Source organism: Melozone crissalis, unplaced genomic scaffold (genome assembly GCF_028551555.1).
Source record: "Melozone crissalis strain CALT ecotype California unplaced genomic scaffold, PUWL_Pcris_2 ptg000195l_1, whole genome shotgun sequence".
Taxonomy (NCBI): Eukaryota; Metazoa; Chordata; class Aves; order Passeriformes; family Passerellidae; genus Melozone; species Melozone crissalis.
In genome coordinates, this window is record NW_026535960.1 from 770,761 (window position 1) to 791,437 (window position 20,677).

The 20,677-nt window shown below is 52.0% G+C and overlaps 2 protein-coding genes and 1 pseudogene across 2 annotated transcripts; 2 read left to right on the plus strand and 1 right to left on the minus strand.

Annotated features, from left to right (window-relative positions):
• Window positions 1-5,815: 5,815 nt before the first annotated feature.
• On the plus strand, window positions 5,816-6,550 carry LOC128949078 (erythroblast NAD(P)(+)--arginine ADP-ribosyltransferase-like; the record flags this gene model as incomplete). Its single annotated transcript, XM_054293881.1, has 1 exon — window positions 5,816-6,550. A coding segment is annotated over exon 1 (735 nt), but the record flags the coding sequence as incomplete, so codon positions are not given.
• Window positions 6,551-6,552: 2 nt separating this feature from the next.
• Window positions 6,553-13,459, minus strand: LOC128949079 (erythroblast NAD(P)(+)--arginine ADP-ribosyltransferase-like; the record flags this gene model as incomplete). Its single annotated transcript, XM_054293882.1, has 3 exons — window positions 12,709-13,459; window positions 10,342-10,396; window positions 6,553-6,583 (listed from the first exon to the last, which is right to left on the minus strand). Coding segments are annotated over exons 1-3 (837 nt in total), but the record flags the coding sequence as incomplete, so codon positions are not given.
• Window positions 13,460-17,830: 4,371 nt separating this feature from the next.
• Window positions 17,831-19,375, plus strand: LOC128949081 (NAD(P)(+)--arginine ADP-ribosyltransferase 2-like; annotated as a pseudogene).
• The last annotated feature ends 1,302 nt before the right edge of the window (window positions 19,376-20,677 follow it).

Consider the following 20,677-nt stretch of genomic DNA (forward strand, 5'->3'; position numbering starts at 1 on the left):
GGCGGGGCGCGTGCTCGGCAGCACCAGCAGCTCGTGCTGCCGCCTGCTGTTGGCACACGGAACTGCAGTTGGAGGCAGCACATGCGCAAGGCTGCTGATTTCCTGCCGCTCGCTGCTGCCCTCCTGTGGAAAATTCCCAAACCACAACTGCCAGAATCCCCAAATCCCAGAATGGGTCAGGCTGGACGTACTAAGAGAGGGCACCTGGCCCAACCTCCCAGCTCAGGCAGCGTCATCCCTGAGCACAGGATTGAGTCCAGAGCAGTCCAGAACAGGACATGGCACTGGGCAGAGCTGGACACAGCACTCCTGAAGTGCCTCCCTGGGCAGGGCAGAGGGGCACAATCACTCCCTGACCTCCTGGCCCTGCTCTTCCTGATGCCCCCTGGATCCCTCCGGGCCCCAGGCCACACAGTCAGCTTCACTAGTCAGCCACCAGCACTCCCAGGTCCATCTCCAGTACTGCTACAGCAGGTGCCACCAGCCAGGGATGGCACTGGTTACTGTCCCTCCCCAGGGACAGGACCTGCCCTTGCCCTCTTGAACATCCCAGTTTCCAGCCTTTAAGGTACCCTGAAGTGCAGGATGTGGTAGAATGCTTTGCCTGGATGTGACCAAGGGACAATGCCCTATTTGTGGCCATCAGGGCAGCATTGAGAGAGGTCTTGTGCTGATTTTGTTTCTGAATTGGGCTAAAACCAGCTCAAATCCCCAACCCCAAATTGACAACTGAGGGTGAATCAGCAGAGCTGAGCCTGGCCCAGCAGTGTCTCCAATGAACACAATCCCACTTCAACACTGCGCCCCCTTGACCTGACTTTTGTGTGCTCCCCAGTGTTATCCCTTTGCCCACTAGCCCCACAACCACAGTCCCAGTCCCTTGTCCCTTCCCCCCTAGTGTCACCCCAGCCCCTCTGCAGCTCCCCAGCCCAAACCCTGGGAACAATCCCTGACATCCCCACGGTCCCCTCAGTGCTCCACCACTCTCCAGTCCAAATCCCAGTCCTGTGTTCAGCCTTCTGATGTCCCCCTAGTGCTCCCCAGGAACTCATTCCTGCTACCACAACTCTTTAGACCACTTGTGACCCCAGGGCCTTCAGGAACCTCAGCCAAATTCCCAAAGTCACTCTCTCACCCATCCCAGACTCCTCCTCAGACCTCTCCTAAACCCCAGTCAAGCTCCCAGTCCTGTGACACTTTTGGAGTAACCCCTGGACCACAACCCAAATCTGGGAATCAACCCCTGTCTCCACAATGTCATGCTGGAGCCCCCCGTGGCCCCAGTCTGCAATCCCAGTCCCATGTCCCTCCCTCAAGTGTCCCCAGTGCCCCCCAGGAGCTTGAATTGATATAAGAATAAAGTACACAGGCATTTGGTAGAAAAATCCTAAATTTATGTTTCTAAAGTTGTGAGTAAGAATATGCCTTAAGTAAGTAAGAAACTGTATTGTGTAAGATGGTGAAGGGTCTATAGTACAGAAATGTGATTGAATACAGTAAGTGAAGAGTTTATGAGTTATAATAGAAGTAAAGGCATGCACATGAGTTAGAAGCCAATTGGGTAAAAACATCTGCAGTGCATTGGAAGTGAGTTACGGTGATAGGTTAGAAAAGCAAAATAACGGTCCATTGGATTAGAAAGTTATATAGTGTCTTCAACAAAGAACTTGTGACTACTTTGTGTTATGGCTGACTGTCTGCTCCTCTAAAATCCCATGGCTTCTGAGACTGATGGTTATCTGAGCAATAAATCCTTCTTAGCCCAAGAGTAGTCCCATCTCTTCATTAAAATGGTGGCAATGATAACTGGCAAATGGAATTTCTGAGCTACCATGCCAACATGGGCTCAGGTATCTCCTGGTGTTGGGGAATCCCTTCTTGGGGGGTCCAGAAGTTCTCCTGTCACACCAACAAGGCCGGGGAAGTCACCCAGGTGACTTCCCAACCACTCCTCCAAGAGACCACCTACATGCTCAAGTTGCCTAGAGGGATGTCATTTGATAGGGGACACCAATTGAGGTGTGGCAGCAACTCAGTGAGCAGCTGGGAGAGGGACTGGGGGGAACTTGGGGCATGTGGGACAGTGGGAGAATGGGAGCAGGATTGGAGTGTTGAGGGGGGGTTGTAGCCATGATATTTTCTGTAAAATCCTTTCCTTACAATTTTTTCTCCTGAGAAGCTGAGGCCTCAGACACTGTCTCCCATAGCTTACTCCTAGACAAACTCGCAGGCCGTGGTCTGGACAGGAATACCCTTTGCTGGATTCAGAACTGGCTGGATGGCCGGGCCCAGAGAGTGGTGGTGAATGGTGCTGCATCCAGCTGGCGACCAGTCACCAGTGGTGTCCCTCAGGGGTCTGTGTTGGGACCAGTTCTGTTCAATATTTTTATTGACGACATGGATGAGGGCTTAGAGTCTTTTATTAGTAAATTTGCTGATGATACTAAATTGGGAATGTGTGTAGATCTGCTAGAGGGACGTAGGGCTCTGCAGAAAGATTTGGAATGGTTGGATGCATGGGCAGAATCAAACGGGATGAACTTCAATAAGTCCAAGTGCCGAGTCCTGCACTTTGGCCACAATAACCCCCTGCACCGATATAAGCTGGGGACGGTGTGGCTGGACAGTGCTCAGATGGAAAGGGACCTGGGGGTGCTGGTTGACAGTCGGTTGAACATGAGCCAGCAGTGTGCCCAGGTGACCAAGAAGGCCAATGGCATCCTGGCCAGTATCAGGAATGGTGTGGCCAGCAGGAGCAGGGAGGTCATTCCTCCCCTGTACTCGGCACTGGTGAGGCCTCACCTGGAGTATTGCATCCAGTTCTGGGCCCCTCACTTTAGGAGGGATGTTGAGTTGCTTGAGCGTGTCCAGAGGAGGGCAACGAGGCTGGTAAGGGGCTTGGAGCGCAAGCCATATGAAGAACGACTGAGGGAGCTGGGGTTGTTTAGCCTGGAGAAAAGGGGACTAAGGGGCGACCTCATCACTCTCTACAACTTCCTGAAGGGTGGCTGTGGTGAGTTGGGGGTCGGTCTCTTTCTCCGGGCAACAACAGATAGAACAAGAGGACACAGTCTCAAGCTGCGTCAAGGGAGATGCAAGTTAGAATTAAGAAGGAAGTATTTTACAGAAAGAGTGGTCAGATACTGGAATCATCTACCCAGTGAGGTGGTGGAGTCATCATCCCTCGAGGAGTTCAAAAAAAGACTGGATGTGGCACTTGCTGCCATGATCTAGTTGAATAGTTAGAACATGGGTTGGACTTGATGATCTTATAGGTCTCTTCCAGCCTTGAATTTCTGTGATTCTGTGATTCTGTGAAAATGTAAACAATGATTTTCTGCTGCTGTGGAATGCAACAGGTGCATCTGTGATTGGTCTCATGTGGTTGTTTCTAATTAATGGCCAATCACAGTCAGCTGGCTCAGACTCTCTGTCCAAGCCACAAGCCTTTGTTATCATTCCTTCTTTTTCTATTCTTAGCTAGCCTTCTGATGAAATCCTTTTAGTATCTATTCTTTTAGTATCATTTTAATAGAATATATATAATAAAATAATAAATCAAGCATTCTGAAACATGGAGTCAGATCCTCATCTCTTCCCTCATCCTAAGACCCCTGCAATCACCATCACAGGGGAGGCAAAAGAGGAGAAAGAAAATGAAGTTTCAGTTCTCCTAAAGGCTCTGGGTAGAGTTTAAAGACTGACTGACTAAAGCAAGAAACGGATGTAAAAGTGTGGATATGCAGCATGAACGTGGAGGCGACTAGGAGCAACCACCTTCTTTATTGTGGGCTTTTGGATAAGCAGCCAATTTTCAATCTGTCAAACTCTATCCAGGCCTCACCTCTGGGGCTGAAATTCCTTTCTCAGGAATTAACACCAGGATGCTTTGTCGCAGAACCTCTCATATAACTTTATTGCAAATCTATTTACCCACAGATATTTGTCAATCCCCAAGCTGGTGTGCGCTGGAATGTAGTACAGCCACTCCTTTGGGCAGCTGAATGTTATCAAGGAGTGACAATATTTGTTCTTCATATTTAATCAGAGATCGATGTGTTGTTATTTGACTTTTTTCTTTCCAAATGGCTCCGTGGGCATGAGCAATGCTCAAAGCAGATGGCAAGTGAGTTCCTATGTTTGCTCTTTTTCTCATTGAGAATTCTGGAGCTTTTTGTAACACATCGAGTTCCTCCTCTTGTTCCACATCTTCTTGCAGTTACGGTGAGCAGAGTATGTACCACAATGTTTTGTCCCAAATTGGATTTCCCAGATTTCTTGGATTAGGAGAACAGTTGCTGCTACAGCCCACATTGACCTGGCCCAATCGTGTCTGATTGAGTTGTTTGGAAAAGCACCACACAGGTCACCTGAAGTCTCAGTTGATAGAAACAAAATAGAAAGTTTCAATTTCCCTGAAGGCACTGGATAGAGTTTAAAGACTGACTGGCAAAAGCATGAAAAGGATGAAAATGGATGGAGGATGAAGGATGAACGTGGCTGGAGCCCATGGTGGAACAGATGAAGGAACTGCAGTGAGGATTTTTTGGCAACACAGGAGGATCAGCACCTGTTCAAAGCAAATATTCCAGGTGAGGTCATCTGGCATATTGGGGCACTCAGTGAAAATGGCCCCCAGAGACCCCATTTTTATGGCCTTCCAGTACAATGAAAGAACTTCCAGAGAAAGGTGGAGGCATGCAAATTATTTCTTAAGAAAATGCTGTTTCTGTATGAGATAAGAAGCTGATTGTAATGAATATTTATAGTTCTGGTGGATAAATACCCCATGGCAATGTCCCCCCTGAGCTGCAGGACCAGGAGAGATCTGCTGTGAGTCCGAGCTGATCAAGAATTCCAGCTTTCTGCTACCTCCAGCTCCATCAGGGATTTCACTCCAGCCGATTTTGGTATCAGGGGATGGGGGACACTGGGGACACATGAGGGAGGGACACATGACTGGGATCACAGAGTGGGGTCTTGGGGGGCTCCAGCCAGAGGTTTTGGAGACAGGGGTTGATCCCCAGATTTGGGTTGGGGTCCTGGGGTGACACCAAAAGTGTCATGGGACTGGGAGCTTGACTGGTGTGTGGGAGAGGGCTGAGAGGCACACTGGGGTGTGTGAGGGAGTGGCTTTAGGAATTTGGATGAGGTTCCTGAGGGCCCTGGGGTCACAAGTGGTCTAAAGAGTTGTGGTATCAGGAATGAGTTCCAGGGGAGCATTGGGGTGACACTGGAAGGGTAAACACAGGACTGAGATTAGAACTGTGGGTTGGTGGAGCACTGAGGGGACCGTGGGGATGTCAGGGATTGTTCCCAGGGTTTGGGCTGGGGAACTGCAGAGGGTCTGGGGTAACACAAGGGGGTAAGGGATACTGGGCTGGGAGTAGGGTTATTGGGCTAGTTGGCACAGAAACGACACTGGAAGGGTCACGGAAATGGGATTCAGGAGGTCACTGCTGGGGGAACAGGGAGTTACCTCTGAATGTGGTTTAAGATCCTGGCAGTCATTAGGGGGAAACCACTGGTTGGGGATATAGGACCATGAGAGTGGGATTGTCATCCTGGAGGTCTGAAGGACACTGTGGAGTTCTGGAATGACCCCAGGATTTGGGATCAGCATTGCAGGATGCATCCACAGGTGTTCTGACCTGCAGTCCCCCTCTAGCCCTGCTCTAGGCTTACCCCAGTTTCCTTCCTCAGCCTCTCATAGAAGAACCCTTCCCATGTAACCCTGTGTGCTCTTATTGTCCCCTCAGTGTGTCCCTCTTTGTCCCCCAGTGTCCCACCCAACTCCTAGTGGCCTCTCACCGCCATGGCCCTCCTGGCTCGCATCCTGGCACTGCTGGTAGTGACCGTGGCCACCGTGGCCATCAAGGTGGTGCCCATGGACATGGCCAGGGACTCCTTCGATGACCAGTACCGGGGCTGCGGCCCTGCCATGACCAAGGCATTGCCAGCACTCTACAAATTTGAGTTTCAGAAGAATCCTCTCTTTGCCAAGACCTGGATGAAGGCCGAGGCTGAGTGGCGCAAGAGGGGCTCCCATGTGTCCCCTCTGGCTTCTCCAGCCCAGGCCGTTGCTGTCATGGCCTACACAATGAAGTACCTGTACAAGGAGTTCAACGCGGCAGTGCATGTGGCCGGACGCTCCCGCCAGGAATACCAGAACAACTTCCACTTCAAAATGCTGCATTTCCTGCTTACCCAGGCTCTGGTGACACTGAGGCAGGCTCAGAACGGGCAGTGTCACCAGGTGTACCGGGGTGTGCGTGATGTCCAGTTCCAGGCACAGCAAGGCCAGATGGTCCGGTTTGGTCAATTCACATCGACATCACCGAGCAAAGAAGTTGCCCAGCATTACGGGACCGACACAATTCTCCAGCTCCACACGTGTCATGGTGCGGACATTCAGGCTTTTTCCTATGATCCTAGCAACCGAGAGGTGCTGATCCCGCCATATGAAACCTTTCAGGTCACCCAAGTCATCTGGGATGGGAAGAGGACATGGATCTGGCTCCGCTCCATCGGGACCTTCAGCAAATACAACTGCGCATTGCTGTGAGGTGACAGCACCGGGGACACCCTGGGGGGATGCAGACACTCACTGTGGGCATGGCGACCCCCATGACAAGGCTCAGAGGAACATGACACTCGCTGGGGATGAGGGACAGGAGTACAGGGGCACCCACACTGTGTGGGTGGACAAGGACACCCAGAGCTGGAGAGAAACACTGGGATAGCCAGTGCAGGGAATGCCCACTGACTGTGTGGGGACAGGTACACCCAGTCTTGGGTACAGCCACTGTTGGCTGGGGGCACACATGACAGGACAGAGGGTTTGGGGACACTCACTGCCAGCTATAGGGCACACACTGAGAGTTTGGGGTGAGGGACACCCCATGATGGGGACACCACGTCTAGGAACACCCATTGTGGGCATGGGGACAGGAACACCCATGACAGGACACTGGGAGGGGAACCCCTCAGCTGGGAGGGGACAGGGATATTCCTGCCAGGAAAGGCTAGGGACAAGGACAGAGACAGAGACAGAGACAGAGACAGAGACAGAGACAGAGACAGAGACAGCGACAGGGACATCCCCATACTGACCCTGTCCCTCCATACCAAATGCAGTGCTGTGGGGATGGGCCCTGTGTGCTGTACATGTGTGGGCCAGGAGCCCCATAGCATTCCCTGAAGCCCTGTCACCCCCTGCCACCCCTATGGCACTCCATGAGTCCCCCTAACCCCTGTCACTGCTAAGCCCACCATGAAATCTCTTACACCCCTGGCCCCCCTACCCCACAGCCCCCAAAACCTCGTCACCTGTTGCCTCATGGTCCCCAGCTATCTTGTCACCCCTGACATACCATTATGACTGTCCCTGACCTCCTTACTCCTTTCATGGTCCCCCTGACCCCCCTCTTTCTTCCCCAGAAGCATCCCCAGGAGCATGTCCTGGAGCATCCCCAGAGCCTCCTTCCACCTCAGAGAACTCCTCACCCCACATATCTGGAAGTTACCTTCAGGATCCCCTGAGTCACAAGGCTGGCAAGGCCACTGAGGTCACTGTGGTGACTGTGGTGACTGTGGCAACCATGGCCACCATGGATGCCAAGGTCACTGTCATTGCTGTGGCCACCTCTATCAGCACCATCACCAAGAATCCTATGGAAATAAGACCCCCAAAGCTACTAAGGCCACCACAGCCTCTCTGCCCACCATGCTCACTGTAACCACGAAGGCCACTGTGAACACCTGATCACCAAGACACCCTCAGCCACAAGGATACCATTGCTGCTCTGGTCAGTGCGGCCACCAAGGCCACTGTGCAAAGCAATTCTATTAAATAATTCAATCAAAACAATTCCATTAAATAAATCTGTGACGGCCAGCCAAAAGTGGCAAGGGCTCGATGTCACTCACCACAACAACACTTGTGGGAATGTCTCTTTCTCTCAACCTAGAGGAGAATCCTTGGGGAGCATCCCCTTCCCAGACAAGGAACCTCTCATACATTTCATTCCGAGCAGGAATAGGGGAGAGGGATCTCTGTCTGAGATGCAACTGGACATTCCCAGGGTCAGTTAATGGATGGCCAGGCCAAGCTCTGGTGCTTCACCCTAGTTGTGACGTCAGGGTGGTGATTTGGGCTGATTTTCACCAAATTCAACACCAATATCAGTACAAGACCCCTCCCATTGCAGTCCCGAGGCCACAAATGGGCCAATTATCCCTTGTCCAGATTCCAGGCAAAGCATCCTGCCATATCCTGCACTTCAAGGGGACCTTAAAGGCTGGAAACTGGGAGGTTCAAGAGGGCAAGAGCAGGTCCTGTCCCTGGGGAGAGACAGTCCCCAGTGTCAATCCCAGATGGGGATGATCAGCTGGAGCAGCTCTGGAGAAGGACGTGGGGGTGCTGGTGGGTGACCAGCATAACTGGCCAACTGTCCTGGGACCAGGAGGGATCCATGGGGCACCAGAAAGAGCAGGGTCGGGAGGTCAGGGAGTGTTCGTGTCCCTCTGCCTTGCCCAGGGAGGCACATCAGGTGTGCCATGTACAACTCTGCCCAGTGCTCCATCCAGTTCTGGGCTGCTCTGGACAAAACTCTGGTCTCAGGGAGGATGCTGCCTGGGCTGGGTGGTTGGGCCAGGTGCCCACTCTGGGTCCTTCCAGCCTGACTCATGCTGGGATTTGGGGATTCTGGCAGTTGCGGTTTGGGAATTGTCCACCGGAGGGCAGCAGCAAGCATGGCAAAATCAGTGGCACTGTGCAGTACCAGGGTCCAGCAGCAAGTGGCAGGACGAGCTGCTGGTGCTACCGAGCGCCCGCCCCGCTCCATCCCGGCCCCGGGGGCTCTGCAATGGTTTGCAATGGAGCAACCTTACAGCCCATCCAGTGCCAGCCCTTCCATGGGCAGGGACATCTTGCCCTGGGCCAGGTTGCTCTACAACCTGTGCAGTCTGACCTTTGACTCTTCCAGGAGTGGGGCAGCCACAACTTTGGTATAGATGGGTAACATGGTGATTTGCTCTCACAATTAAGGGATGAATATTGTGTATACATTAAGGGAAATTTTGTTAATTTACAGTTATGTTATTGTGGTTTGTTTTTCAGACACACTCTGTTCCCTCCATAGTCCATTTTCCCACTTTGTAATGCTGCCACCAGATGGCCCTGGTTATCAGGGCTGTTAGGAAAATGTGGAGGGAGGACGTTTACCTGTGCCCCTTGCATGGGGCAGTCGGGAAAGGCAAAGCCTGTTGCTCTGGAGGCATGGCATGACAAAACCTCACCTCCAATCAAACTGCAGGAAGGTCTCCACCAATGGACAGCAAGGGAGAGTCAGTTGGCAGACCAGGCCCTGGAGGGGCTAGGGATATAGAAGGAAATTTTTTGTATGTATATGACTACTTATGGATATGTATTTGGCTGATGCAACACCAGGGGCATAAAAGGTAGAACTGCCATTTTGTGGCTGAGACTCTGGCTGCAGCTAAGCACACCGCTTAGGATTCAGGTAGAACATCTTGCTATCTACCTTTTAAGTAGAAATATTCACCTTGCCAGAGGTTTCCTTTCAGAAAGGAGACAGAAGAGTCCTGTAATTTTGTTCAAGAGCAAAGGAATATGCCATGGGGAATTTCCCCATGGGGTGTCTCAAGTTCCTGGATGATGCAGCCTCCTTTTTATCCCAATTTACTGGCCATATCTTCTACTCCCTTTCTCCATTGCCTGAGGTATTTGGAAAGAGTAGACTTCCTAACCCAGCCACTGCACGTTCCCCTCTCTATAGACCCCTCCTTTCTTTAACACAGACACATGACAATTAAAATGAGCTTTAATTTCACCCTGGATGGGGAGACTAAAATTGATAAGCCTGTTAAGTCTTTGTTCTTCCTGAAGTTCAGGAATTCAACAAGACCTTGGCTGAGCAGCAGTCCGTGTCAATGAAGAACATTTTCTGAAACTGATAGTTTCTCTGGTAACTTCCTTATCTACAAGTCCTTGGCCCTGCCAACCACCAGATTTACACAATCTGTTTGTAATGACACTTTTCTCATATTCCTTTCAGAGCTGAATTAATTGTGGTGCCGAAATAGAATTTGCTTGTGATTAAATCCTGAGTATGTGGGAAAACTCAGATTTTGGGCAAGAATGCAAATGAATGAATTTCCAGAAAAGTTAGGACAGTCAGGGAGATGTTCGGGGAGAGAGAGTGTGGGGAAGAGTTTTGGTTTTCCTGTTCTCTTCATTCACTCTTCTCCCTTTTTTCCCTTTTTTTCCTCCAGGGAAAATGGCAGCGGTGGCCTTGGAGGACACATTTTTCTGGGGGTCATGCTGGCCATGGTGATCGTGGAGACCATGGTGACTGTGAGAAATAACTGCTCACTTTCAAATTTTAAAGGTTTATTAGACCTCAACAACACAACAAAGGGACTGCCAGTGGCTCATCCACAAAATGGTGGCTTCATCTTTTATACCCCCAGTGTTGCATCAGCCAAACCTGGCTTTCCCAAAGTCTGCCATTCAAACCTTCTTTGCCATGTGTTGGTGGATAATTTCTTGTAACTTGACTGGAGGTGAAGTGAAGTGAAGTGAGGTGAGGTGAGGTGAGGTGAGGTGAGGTGAGGTGAGGTAAGGTGAGGTGAGGTGATTTCCGCTGGTTTCCCACGCTCGCTGCTGCCCTCCGGTGGACAATTCCTGAATTGCAACTGCCAGAATCCCCAAATCCCAGAATGGGTCAGGCAGGAAGGACCCACAGTGGGCACCTGGCCCAACCTCCCAGCTCAGGCAGCATCATACCTGAGACCAGGATTGGGTCCAGAGCAGCCCAGACCTGGACACAGCACTGGGCAGAGTTGGACATGGCACTTCTGATGTGCCTCCCTGGGCAAGGCAGAGGGGCATGAACACTCCCTGACTTCCTGGTCCTGCTCTTCCTGATACCCCCTGAATCCCTTCTTGCCCCAGGCCACACAGCCAGCTCCACTGGTCACCCACCAGCACCCCCAGGTCCTTCTCCAGAACTGCTCCAGCAGGCCCCCTCCAGCCTGGACTGGCAATGGGGACTGTGCCTCCCCAGGGACAGAACCTGCCCTTGCCCTGTTGAACCTCCCAAATCCCAGCCTTTAAGGTCCCCCAGAAGTGCAGGATGTGGCAGGATGCTCTGCCTGGAATGTGCCCAAGGGACAATGCCCCATTTGTGGCCATCATGGCTGCACTGAGAGAGGTCTGCTGCTGATTTGGGTTCTGAATTGGGCCAAAACCAGCCCAAATCACCAACCCCGAATTGACAACTGAGGCTAAAAGACCAAAGCAGGGCCTGGCCATCTATCAACTGACTCTGGGAATGTCCAGTCCCCTCTCAGACAGGGATTCCTCTCCCCTGTTCCTGCTTGAAATGAAATGTATGTGATGATCCTCCCTTGGGAAGAGGATGCTTGCCAGGGATCCTCCTCAAGGCTGAGAGAAAGAGGTGTTCCCACGAGTGTTGGTGTGAGGACTGACATTGAGCCCTGCATAAGAATTGTCTCTTTTTGCTGGCTTTGACAGAATTATTTAATGAAGCTGTTTTGATAGAAATTTTTAATAGAATTCCTTTGCACAATGGCCCTGATGTGCACAGTGGTCAGAGTGGCTCTGGTGGGTCAGGGAGTCTTGGTGTTCACAGCGGCCTTGATGGTCATACAGACCATGGTGTCCAGAGTGCCTGTGATGGCTGGAGTTACCTCATGGTGGCAGTAGCTGCCAAGGCCAAGGCCATAGTGGCAGTGGTGGCCATGGTGGCCTTGGTAGCCTTGGTGGTCTTGTTTCTCTGGTCATCCTGGTGGCTTTGGTGATTGTGGTAGCCACAGTGACAACAGTGACGTTGGTAGCCACAGTGACCACAGTGAACACAGTGACCTTTGTGGCCTCATGGCTCAGAGGATCCCTGTTGCCACTGTAAGAGCTGTGGTGGCCAGGAGGAGTCTGCTGACATGGAAAGGGGCCCTGGGGATGCTTCCACCTGGGGGACAGAGAGCAGGGTCAGGGGGACCATGTGGGGAGGGAGGGGGATGGGGACGGACATAATGGGGTGTTAGGGGTGACTGGTGCGATGGGGCCATGAATTAACAGGTGACAGGGTGTTGTGGGGGGCATGGCGGGGTACGGAGGCCAGGGAGGTCAGGGGTGTCATGGTGGGCTTAGCAGTGACCGGGGTCAGGAGGAGTCAGAGGTGCCATAGGGGGGACAGAGGTTCAGGGAGTGCCAGGGAGTGTCCGTGACCCACCCACATCCAGCACACAGGGCCCATCCCCACAGGGATGCGGCAGAGTGGGACTGGGTAGGCACAGGGGGTCCTTATCTCTTTCCCTGTCCCTGTTGTCCCATGGCAGGGGTATCCCAGTCTGTGTTCCCTCCCAGAACTGGGAGTCCCCATCCCTGTTCCCTGTCATGGGCATTCCTGTCCCCATGCCCACATTCGTGTCTCCAAACTTGGTGTCCCCAGCATGGGCTGTCCCTGTTCCCAAATGCTCAGTGATTTTCCCCACCCTCTGTGCCCTGTCAAGAGTGTCCGCAGTGTATACGGGGTCTCCCCCCCACCGAGTGTTGCTGTCCCCCAACCCCCAGGGGGTGTCATTGTCCCTGTGCCTTATCATGGTGTCCCCATGGCCACAGTGAGTGTTCCCATTGCCCCAGGCTATCACCTGTGGTGTCACCTTGAAGCCACTCGCAGTTGTATTTGCTGAAGGTCCCGTTGGACCAGAGCTGGATCCATGCACTGTCCTCTTCCTGGCAAACTTTGACGACCTTGAAGGTCTCAAAGGGTGGGATCAGCACTTCCTTCTCACCAGGATAGTTGGAGAATTCCCGGATTTCTGCGCCGTAGCACGTGTGCACCTGGAACCTCGTGTCCATCCCGAATTGCTGGGAGGCTTCTTCACTCTGTGACGCCGACGTGAATTGACCAAATCGGACGATGTCACCAGGCTCTGCCTTGAACCTGACCCCATGCACCCCTCGGTACACGTTGTGACACTGTGGTCCCTGAGTGACCCTCAGTGTCTTCAGGGCCTGGGTCAGCAGGAAATGCAGTGTTTTGAAGTGGAACTTGTCCTGGTATTCCTGGCGGGAGCGCCCAGCCACACGCACAGCTGTGTTGAACTTCTTGTAGAGATCATTCATCGTGTAGGCCATGAGGGCGACAGCCTGGGCTGGGGATGACAGAGGGGACACGGGGGACCCCAGACTCTGCCACTTGGCTCTGGCCTTAGTCCAGGCCTGGGCAAAGAGAGGGTTCTGATCAAATTCGGAACGGTTGAGGGCTGAAAATGCCTCAGTCATGACAGGACCACACTCCCAGTACTGGTCATCGAAAGAGTCCTGGGCCATGTCCAGGGTTACCACCTTGACAGCTGTGGTGGCCACGGTCATTGCCAGCAGTGCCAGGGTCTGCGCCAGGGGGGCCATAGAGTGGAGAAGCCACAGGGATGAGGGTGGAACACTGGAGGACACAGAGGGGACACAGAGGAGACACAGGGAGGATTCCTCAGTGAGGGATTGGGGAGGGAAGTGGGGTCAGTCCAGGGAAATAGAGAGGCACTTCTTGCCAGCAGGCCCCTGGGCATGTCTGGGGTCCCTGACCCAAATCCTGGGGGCCACGCCCTGAGCCCCCCAGTGTCCCCCTCGGCCCATCCCCAGACCCCAATCCCACTCCCAGTCTCCAATTTCTTCGGTGTCACCCCAGGACATCAACCCAAATCCAGGCATCACTCCCTTCCCCCACAGCGTCTCTCAGCCTCCATCACCCCAATCCCACTCTCACCATCCCGTGTCCCCCCTCATTTTCCCCCAGAGCCACCCATTACCCCAATCCCAGACCTGTGACTCCCCCAGTGTCCCCCCAGCACTGCAATCCCAATCCCTCAGTCCCGTGCCTCCCGCAAGAGTCCCCAGGGGTCCCTCCAGCCCCAATACTGAAATCAGCTGGAGCAAACTCCCTGATGGAACTGCAGGTATCAGAAAGCCGGAATTCTTTATCAGCTCAGACTCACAGTGGATCTCTCCTGGTCCTGCAGGTCACGGGGGACTTTGCCACAGGGTCTTTATCCACCACAATTTCAAACATTCATTACAATGTGTCCCTCACCTAGTACAGAAACTTCACATTTCTGAAAAATAATTTGCATACTTCGGCCTCTTTCTGGAAATCCTTTTATGGTACTGGAGAGTCCTAAAAATGAGTTTTCTCAGTGTGGTTTTCACTGATTGCCCCAATATCGCAGAAGACCTCAGCTTGAACTTTCACATATGGCAGACACTGCTGCTCCTTCTGTGTTACAGAACTTGCCAAAAACCCCTCACATGACTTCCCTTTATCTCTTTCTCTTTGCTCTCATGTGCACACATTTTGCATTCTATTACGGTTTTTTGCTAGTTCTTCTTTAAGGCCTATCCATCACCTTTAAGGGATCTGAAATGTTCTGTTCTCTCTCTTATTGTTCAGGCTCCATGACCCCAATCCCACAGTCCCATGTCCCCCCAGTTCCACCCAGTCCCACTCCCCATGGCTCACTGAGTTGCTGTCACACCTCAGATACCACTTGGGGTCCCCTATCAGATGACATCACTGCAGGCATCTTGAGCCTGGGGATGATCTCTTGGAGGAGTACCTGGGTGACTTCCCTGTGTGGCAGGAGAAGTTCTGGACCTTCAAGAGGGGATCCACCAATACCAGGAGATACCTGAGTCCATGTTGGCGTGGTAGCTCAGAAAATCCATTTGCCCGTTATCCCCAGGAGTGTTTCCTGTTTCAGTGACGCCTGGTGGTGGTGATTTTGAATTCAAAGGAACCTCTCATGCAGTTTTAATGCAAGTCTATTTCCCACAGGGATTTGTCAATCCCCAAGCTGGTGTGCCCCATATTGTAGTACAGCCACTTCTTTGGGCAGCTCCACTCAACTCAGTCACCCAGGCACTGCCCCAAGAGATCATCCTCAGGCTCAAGGTGCTTGCAGGGATGTCTGTTGAGGGATTTTTGTGGGAAAATGGACACAGTGCCCAAGCCAGCCTTTATGGGGTCTGAGTAGAATTTCACATTGTCCCCGATAGCTCAAAAACAGGAAGAGCCTACTCGGGAGAAAAACAAGTCCAGGATGTGAGGCACACTAAGAAGACGGAGCAAAAAACCACAGCAGAGTGCATGAAGGCAAAACAATAAACCACAATGATACGCATGAAGAAAGAAGACTAACCAATCAGCTGAAGGCTTGAGACATGTGCATAGATAGGCTAAACCAATCATGTAGTAGCTTGAGGTGAGTGAACAGCAGAACAAAGAACAAATACATTTTGTTCTTGTAATAAATTTGACTTCACTTGATCATATTGATCATGGTGTGATGCCCCATTGCTGATTCTCTGCAGATGTCATCTGATAAGGGGACCCCAAGTGGTATCTGAGGTGTGAGTGCAACTCAGTGAGCAGTGGGGAGTGGGACTGGGGGCAACTGGGGGGACATGGGATGGTGGGATTGGGGTCCTGGAGGGTAAGCTATAAGAGAGAGAATAGAAAGTTTTAGATCCCTTAATGGTGCTTGGTACAATTTAAAGATGAACAGGCAAAAAACAATAAAAGGATGTAAAAGTGTGGACATAGCAGGACAAAGGTGGTTGTAATCTGTGGAGAAACAGATAAAGGAAACTGCTGTAAAGGGTTTTCGGCAAGTTCTGTAACACAGAAGGAGCAGCGCCTGCCCAAAGCGAAATTTTGAGGCAAGGTCATCTGGGATATTGGGGTACTCAGTGAAAACCACATTGAGAAAATTCTTTTTTAGGACTCTCCAGCACAATAAAAATTATTTCCTAAAAGAGACAGAGCCATGCAGATTATTCACGGGAAAAGTGCTGGTTTCCGTATTAGATAAAGGACACAATTTAATGCATATTTATAATTATGATGCATAAATACCCAATGGCAAAGTCCCCCCTGACCTACAGGGCCAGGAGAGATCTGCTGTGAGTCCGAGCTGATCAAGAATTCTGGCTTTCTGATACCTCCAGTTCCATCAGGGAGTTCACTCCAGCCAATTTCAGTATCAGGGACTGGGGACCCTTGGGGGGGAACTTGGGACTGTGGGATTGGGGTCTGGGGGGGCACTGGGGTGTCACAGGACAGGGACAGGGGTCCTGGTGTAGTCCGGGGGCCAGCAATGGGAGACCCAGGACCTTGGGAGTGGCAGTGGGGTACTGGGGGACTCCTGGGGGGCACGTCGGACTGGATCGGGGTCTAGGGGTCACCAGGGAGGTCATGGGACTGAGAGTGGGATTCGGGTAAGGGGGGCAGGGGACAGGGACAAGTGGGACCCATTGGGGACTCTAAACCTTGGGTCAGGGTCCTGGGGGACATGGGTCACTGGGAGGGGTACAAGGGATTGGGGTAATGGAGACACTGGGAAACACCGGTAGGCAGGGACGCAGAACGGTGGGAGTGGAATTGAGATTCTGGGGGTCACTGGGGCTACTGCGGGGGGTCAGGAAGTGACCCCTGGATTTGAGTAAGGGTCCTGCAGGCAGGCTGACAAAACACATTGAGGGGGTTATAGGACTGTGGGGGTGGGATTGGGAGTTGGGGTGTTTGGGGGACATTGGGGCATCCAGGAGTGACTCCAGGATTTGAGATCAGATTCCAGGACATGTTCAGGGGTCATGTCCAGCTCTTTTAATTCCTCTCCTGGAGATCACCACATTTCCTAAAGTAAAGCTTTTCCGGGAATTTTTGTTAGAGGCAAATCAAAGTTTCACTTTTCAAACTTCGATCTACAAAGACGTGCTGGAGAAATGTTCCTCCATTTTTCCTCATTCACTGCAGACCCTTAGAAATGACCAGGAGGGACTGGAGCATGTCCAGGGAAGGGATGGAACTGTGGAAGGGTCTGGGGCAGGAGGAAGGGCTGAGGGAGCTGGTGGGGGGCTGCTCAGTACAATTTTAAAAGGATGAATGGTCAGTCTGGGGCTTGTTCCTGATTTGAGGCAATTTTTCCTGATTTGAGGCAATGCAACAGAAGAAGCACTGGGAGGAAAGAAAGAAAAACAAACAGAATGAGAAAGGAAGAAAACTAAAGTGGAGAAAAAAGGACAGAGGCTGCACCACCTATTTTTTGATGAAAAACCCTGATGTTTGGCTCAGGAAACTCTTTTTTTCTTTCAAATCAGGGATTTTCCCTCTTTACCCGCTCATCTCCATGGGAGAGCTGGGGGACACTGCAGGGGGCAGGGGGTGATGCCTGCATTTGGTTTGCGGTCCTGGGGTGTATCATTTCCAACAACTCCAAAGGGAACACCAGACTGGGAGTGGGACTGGGGCAAGGAGGTGGGGCAAGAGCGATACTGGGAATGTTAGGGGGTGACCCCAGATTAGGTTTGGGGTTCTGGAGAGTGTGAAAGGACATTGGGGACATTACACCAAGAATGCGGGTGTGGGATTTGGGCCCCTGGGGAGACTGGAGGACACTGGGTCACCCAGGAGTAACCCCATGATTTGGGATCAGGCTCTCAGGATGTGTACAAACGTCGCTTGGCCAAGGCTGCCCTCCCTCTCCTCGAGCTGACTCCATCCTCCTTCCCCAGCCCCTGATGGATAGATCTTCTCTGTGTCCCATGGTCCCCCCACGTCCCCTCAGCATCCTCTCATTGTCCCATTGGTGTCCTGTCGTGTTCCTCAGTGTTCCCTGTGTCCCACAGTGTCCCCTCACTTTCCCAGTGTCCCCCAGTGTTTCACACTGTTCATGGTGGCCTCTCCCTTCTCTGGACTCCCTGGTTAGGACCCTGGCACTGCCGGCAATGACCATGGCCAACACAGGCTTCTCAGTTGTCCCCCTGGACATGGCCTGGAACTCCTTTGATGACCAGTACCCAGGCTGTCGACACACCATGACTGAGTTGTTACCAGCCCTCAACCACTTTGAGTTCCAGCAGAACCCTCTGTTTGCCCAGACGTGGGTGAAGGCTGCAGCCGAGTGGTGGAGGCGGGGGCCCCCTGTGACCCCTCTGTCCCCAGCCCAGGCCATTGCCCTCATGACCTACACAATGAAGGATGTGCACAAGGAGTTCAACGCCACCATGTATGTGGCCAGGCGCTCCCACCAAGAATAGGGGGACAACTTCAACTTCAAAACGCTGCATTTCCTGCTGACTGATGCTCTGGTGACACTGAGGGACATTCGGGGACCACGATGTCACCAAGTGTTCCAGGGGACGCGCAGGGTCTTGTTCGAGGCGGTGTGGTAACACCATCTGGTTTGGTCAATTCACGTCAACATCACTGCATAAACAGATTGCTCAGCAATTTGGGACAGACACGATGTTCCAGGTGCAGACGTGTTTTGGCAAGGATATCCGAGAATTCTCCTCCAATCCTAGTGAGGAGGAGGAGGTGTTGATCCCACCCTTCGAGACTTTGAGGTCACCAGTGTCACCCAGGAAGGAGACAGGGCATTGATCCAGCTCCGCTCCAGTGGGACCTTCAGCAGATACAAATGCGAGTGGCTGCGATGTGACATCATGGGGAAGACCTGGAAGACAGGGATACCCACTGCGGGTATGGGGACACCCATGAGAAAAGCACAGGGGAAAATGACACCCACAGGTGATGGGGGACAGGGACAGAGACACACATGACAGGGTGCAGGGAGGGGACATGGACACCCCTTCCAGGGAATGTCAGATACAGGGACAGAGAAAGGGACAGAGATAGGAGCCCTCCTCTGCTGTCTCTGTCCCTCCGCTCTGCAGACCAGCTCTCTGGGGACCAGCCCTGTGAGATGGTCATTGGTGGGCCAGGACCATCCTGACCTCCCCTGAACCTCTCCCACCCGCCCTGACACCCCTCATGGCACCCCCTACCTCCCCCAACACCTGTCAGCCCCAAAGACCATCATGGTCCCCCTGAAACCCCTTGCTCCCTGTATTACCCCACTGCCCCTCTGACACCCCATCATCCCTAAAGCCCCCATGGCCCCTTGACCACAAACCTCCCTCCTGCACACCAGCCACTGGTCACCAACAACCTTCCCACTGCCTGTGGCACCCATCTTTACTCACCTCATGTTATGGCCCCCTCTGAACCCCAGACAGCCCCCGTGGCCCTCCTGACTACCCTGATCCCCACCCCCATGGTATTCCATCCCACCTGAACTCCCCTCATGCCCCTCCTTGTACCCCTGAAATCCCTGACCCCTCTCTGACCTGCCTCAACCTGTTCAACTCCATGAACCACTCATCCTCCTCTTTTTCCCCCCAGGTGGGAGCATCCCCTGGGCCCCCTACCACCTCAGAGGGTTCCTCCTGGCCACTACAGCCCTGGCAGTGGCCACCAGGATTGTCTGAGCCACGAGGTAATGAAGGTCACCGTGGTCTCCACAATCACCAAAGCCACCATGACCGCCAGAGAAAAGAGGCAACCAAGGCTACCAAGGCCACCAATGCCATTTTCCCTGGGCAGAAAAAAGGGAAAAAAGAGGAAGAGAAGAGAAAAAGAAAATTCTACCTACTCCCCACCCACAACATTTCGTTAACTGCCCTTTACTTCTTTGAAAATTCATTTCTTTTCGTTCTTGGCCAAATTCTGTGAATTCCCACATATTCAGGATTTAAACCCAAGCAAACTCAATTTCCGCATCCCAATTAATTCAACCTAGAAAGGAATAAGAGGAATGTGTCTCTACAAATAGATTGTGTGAATCTGGTGGTAGATAGGGCCTGGAACTTGTAGATAAGGAAGTGACAGGAGAAACTATCAGTTTCAGAAAATATTCTTCATTGACACAGACTGCTGCTCAGACAAGGCCCTGCCAAATTCCTGAATTTAAAGAAGAAGAACAAAGATTTAACAGGCTTATGAATATTAATTTCCCCACCCAGGGTGGAGTTGACTCTCATTTTAATGGTGTTGTGTCTGTGTTAAAGAAGGGTATGGTGCATAGCAAAGGGGACATTCAGTAGGTGGATTGGGAACTCTGCACCTTCCAAGTACCTCCACCAATGGGGAAAGACAGCGGGTGGTATGGCTGGGAAATTGGGATACAAAGGAGGCTGCATCATCCAGCAACTTGAGACACCCCATTGGGAAATTCCCATGGCCTCTTCCTTTGATCCTGAATAAAATTACAGGGCACTTCTGTCTCCTTTCTGCAAGTAAATCTCTGGCAAGGTGAATTTTTCTGCTCAAAAGGTAGATAGCACAAATGTTCCACTTGAATCCTAAGCGATATGCTCAGCTGCAGTCAGAGTCTCATCCACAAAATGTCGGCTCTGTCCTTTATACCCCTGGTGTTGCATCAGCCAAATACATATTCATAAGCAGTCATACATATTCACACATTTTCCTTCTTAATCCCTGGCCCTCCCACCGTCTGCCAGTTAACTGTTCCATGCTGTCCATTGGTGGAGACCTTCCTGCAGTGTGGTAGGAGGTGAGATGTTGCCATGCCACGCGTCCCCGCAGCAACAGGCTTTCCCCATTCCCAACCACCCCATGCAAGGGGCACACGTATATGTCCCTGACAATCCTGACAACCACAGCTGTCCTGTACAACAATACAGGTGGGGGAAAGGGGGCAATGTGGAGAACACAGAGTGTCAAAACCACAAACTAAATAACATAACCATACATCAACAAAATTTCGCTTA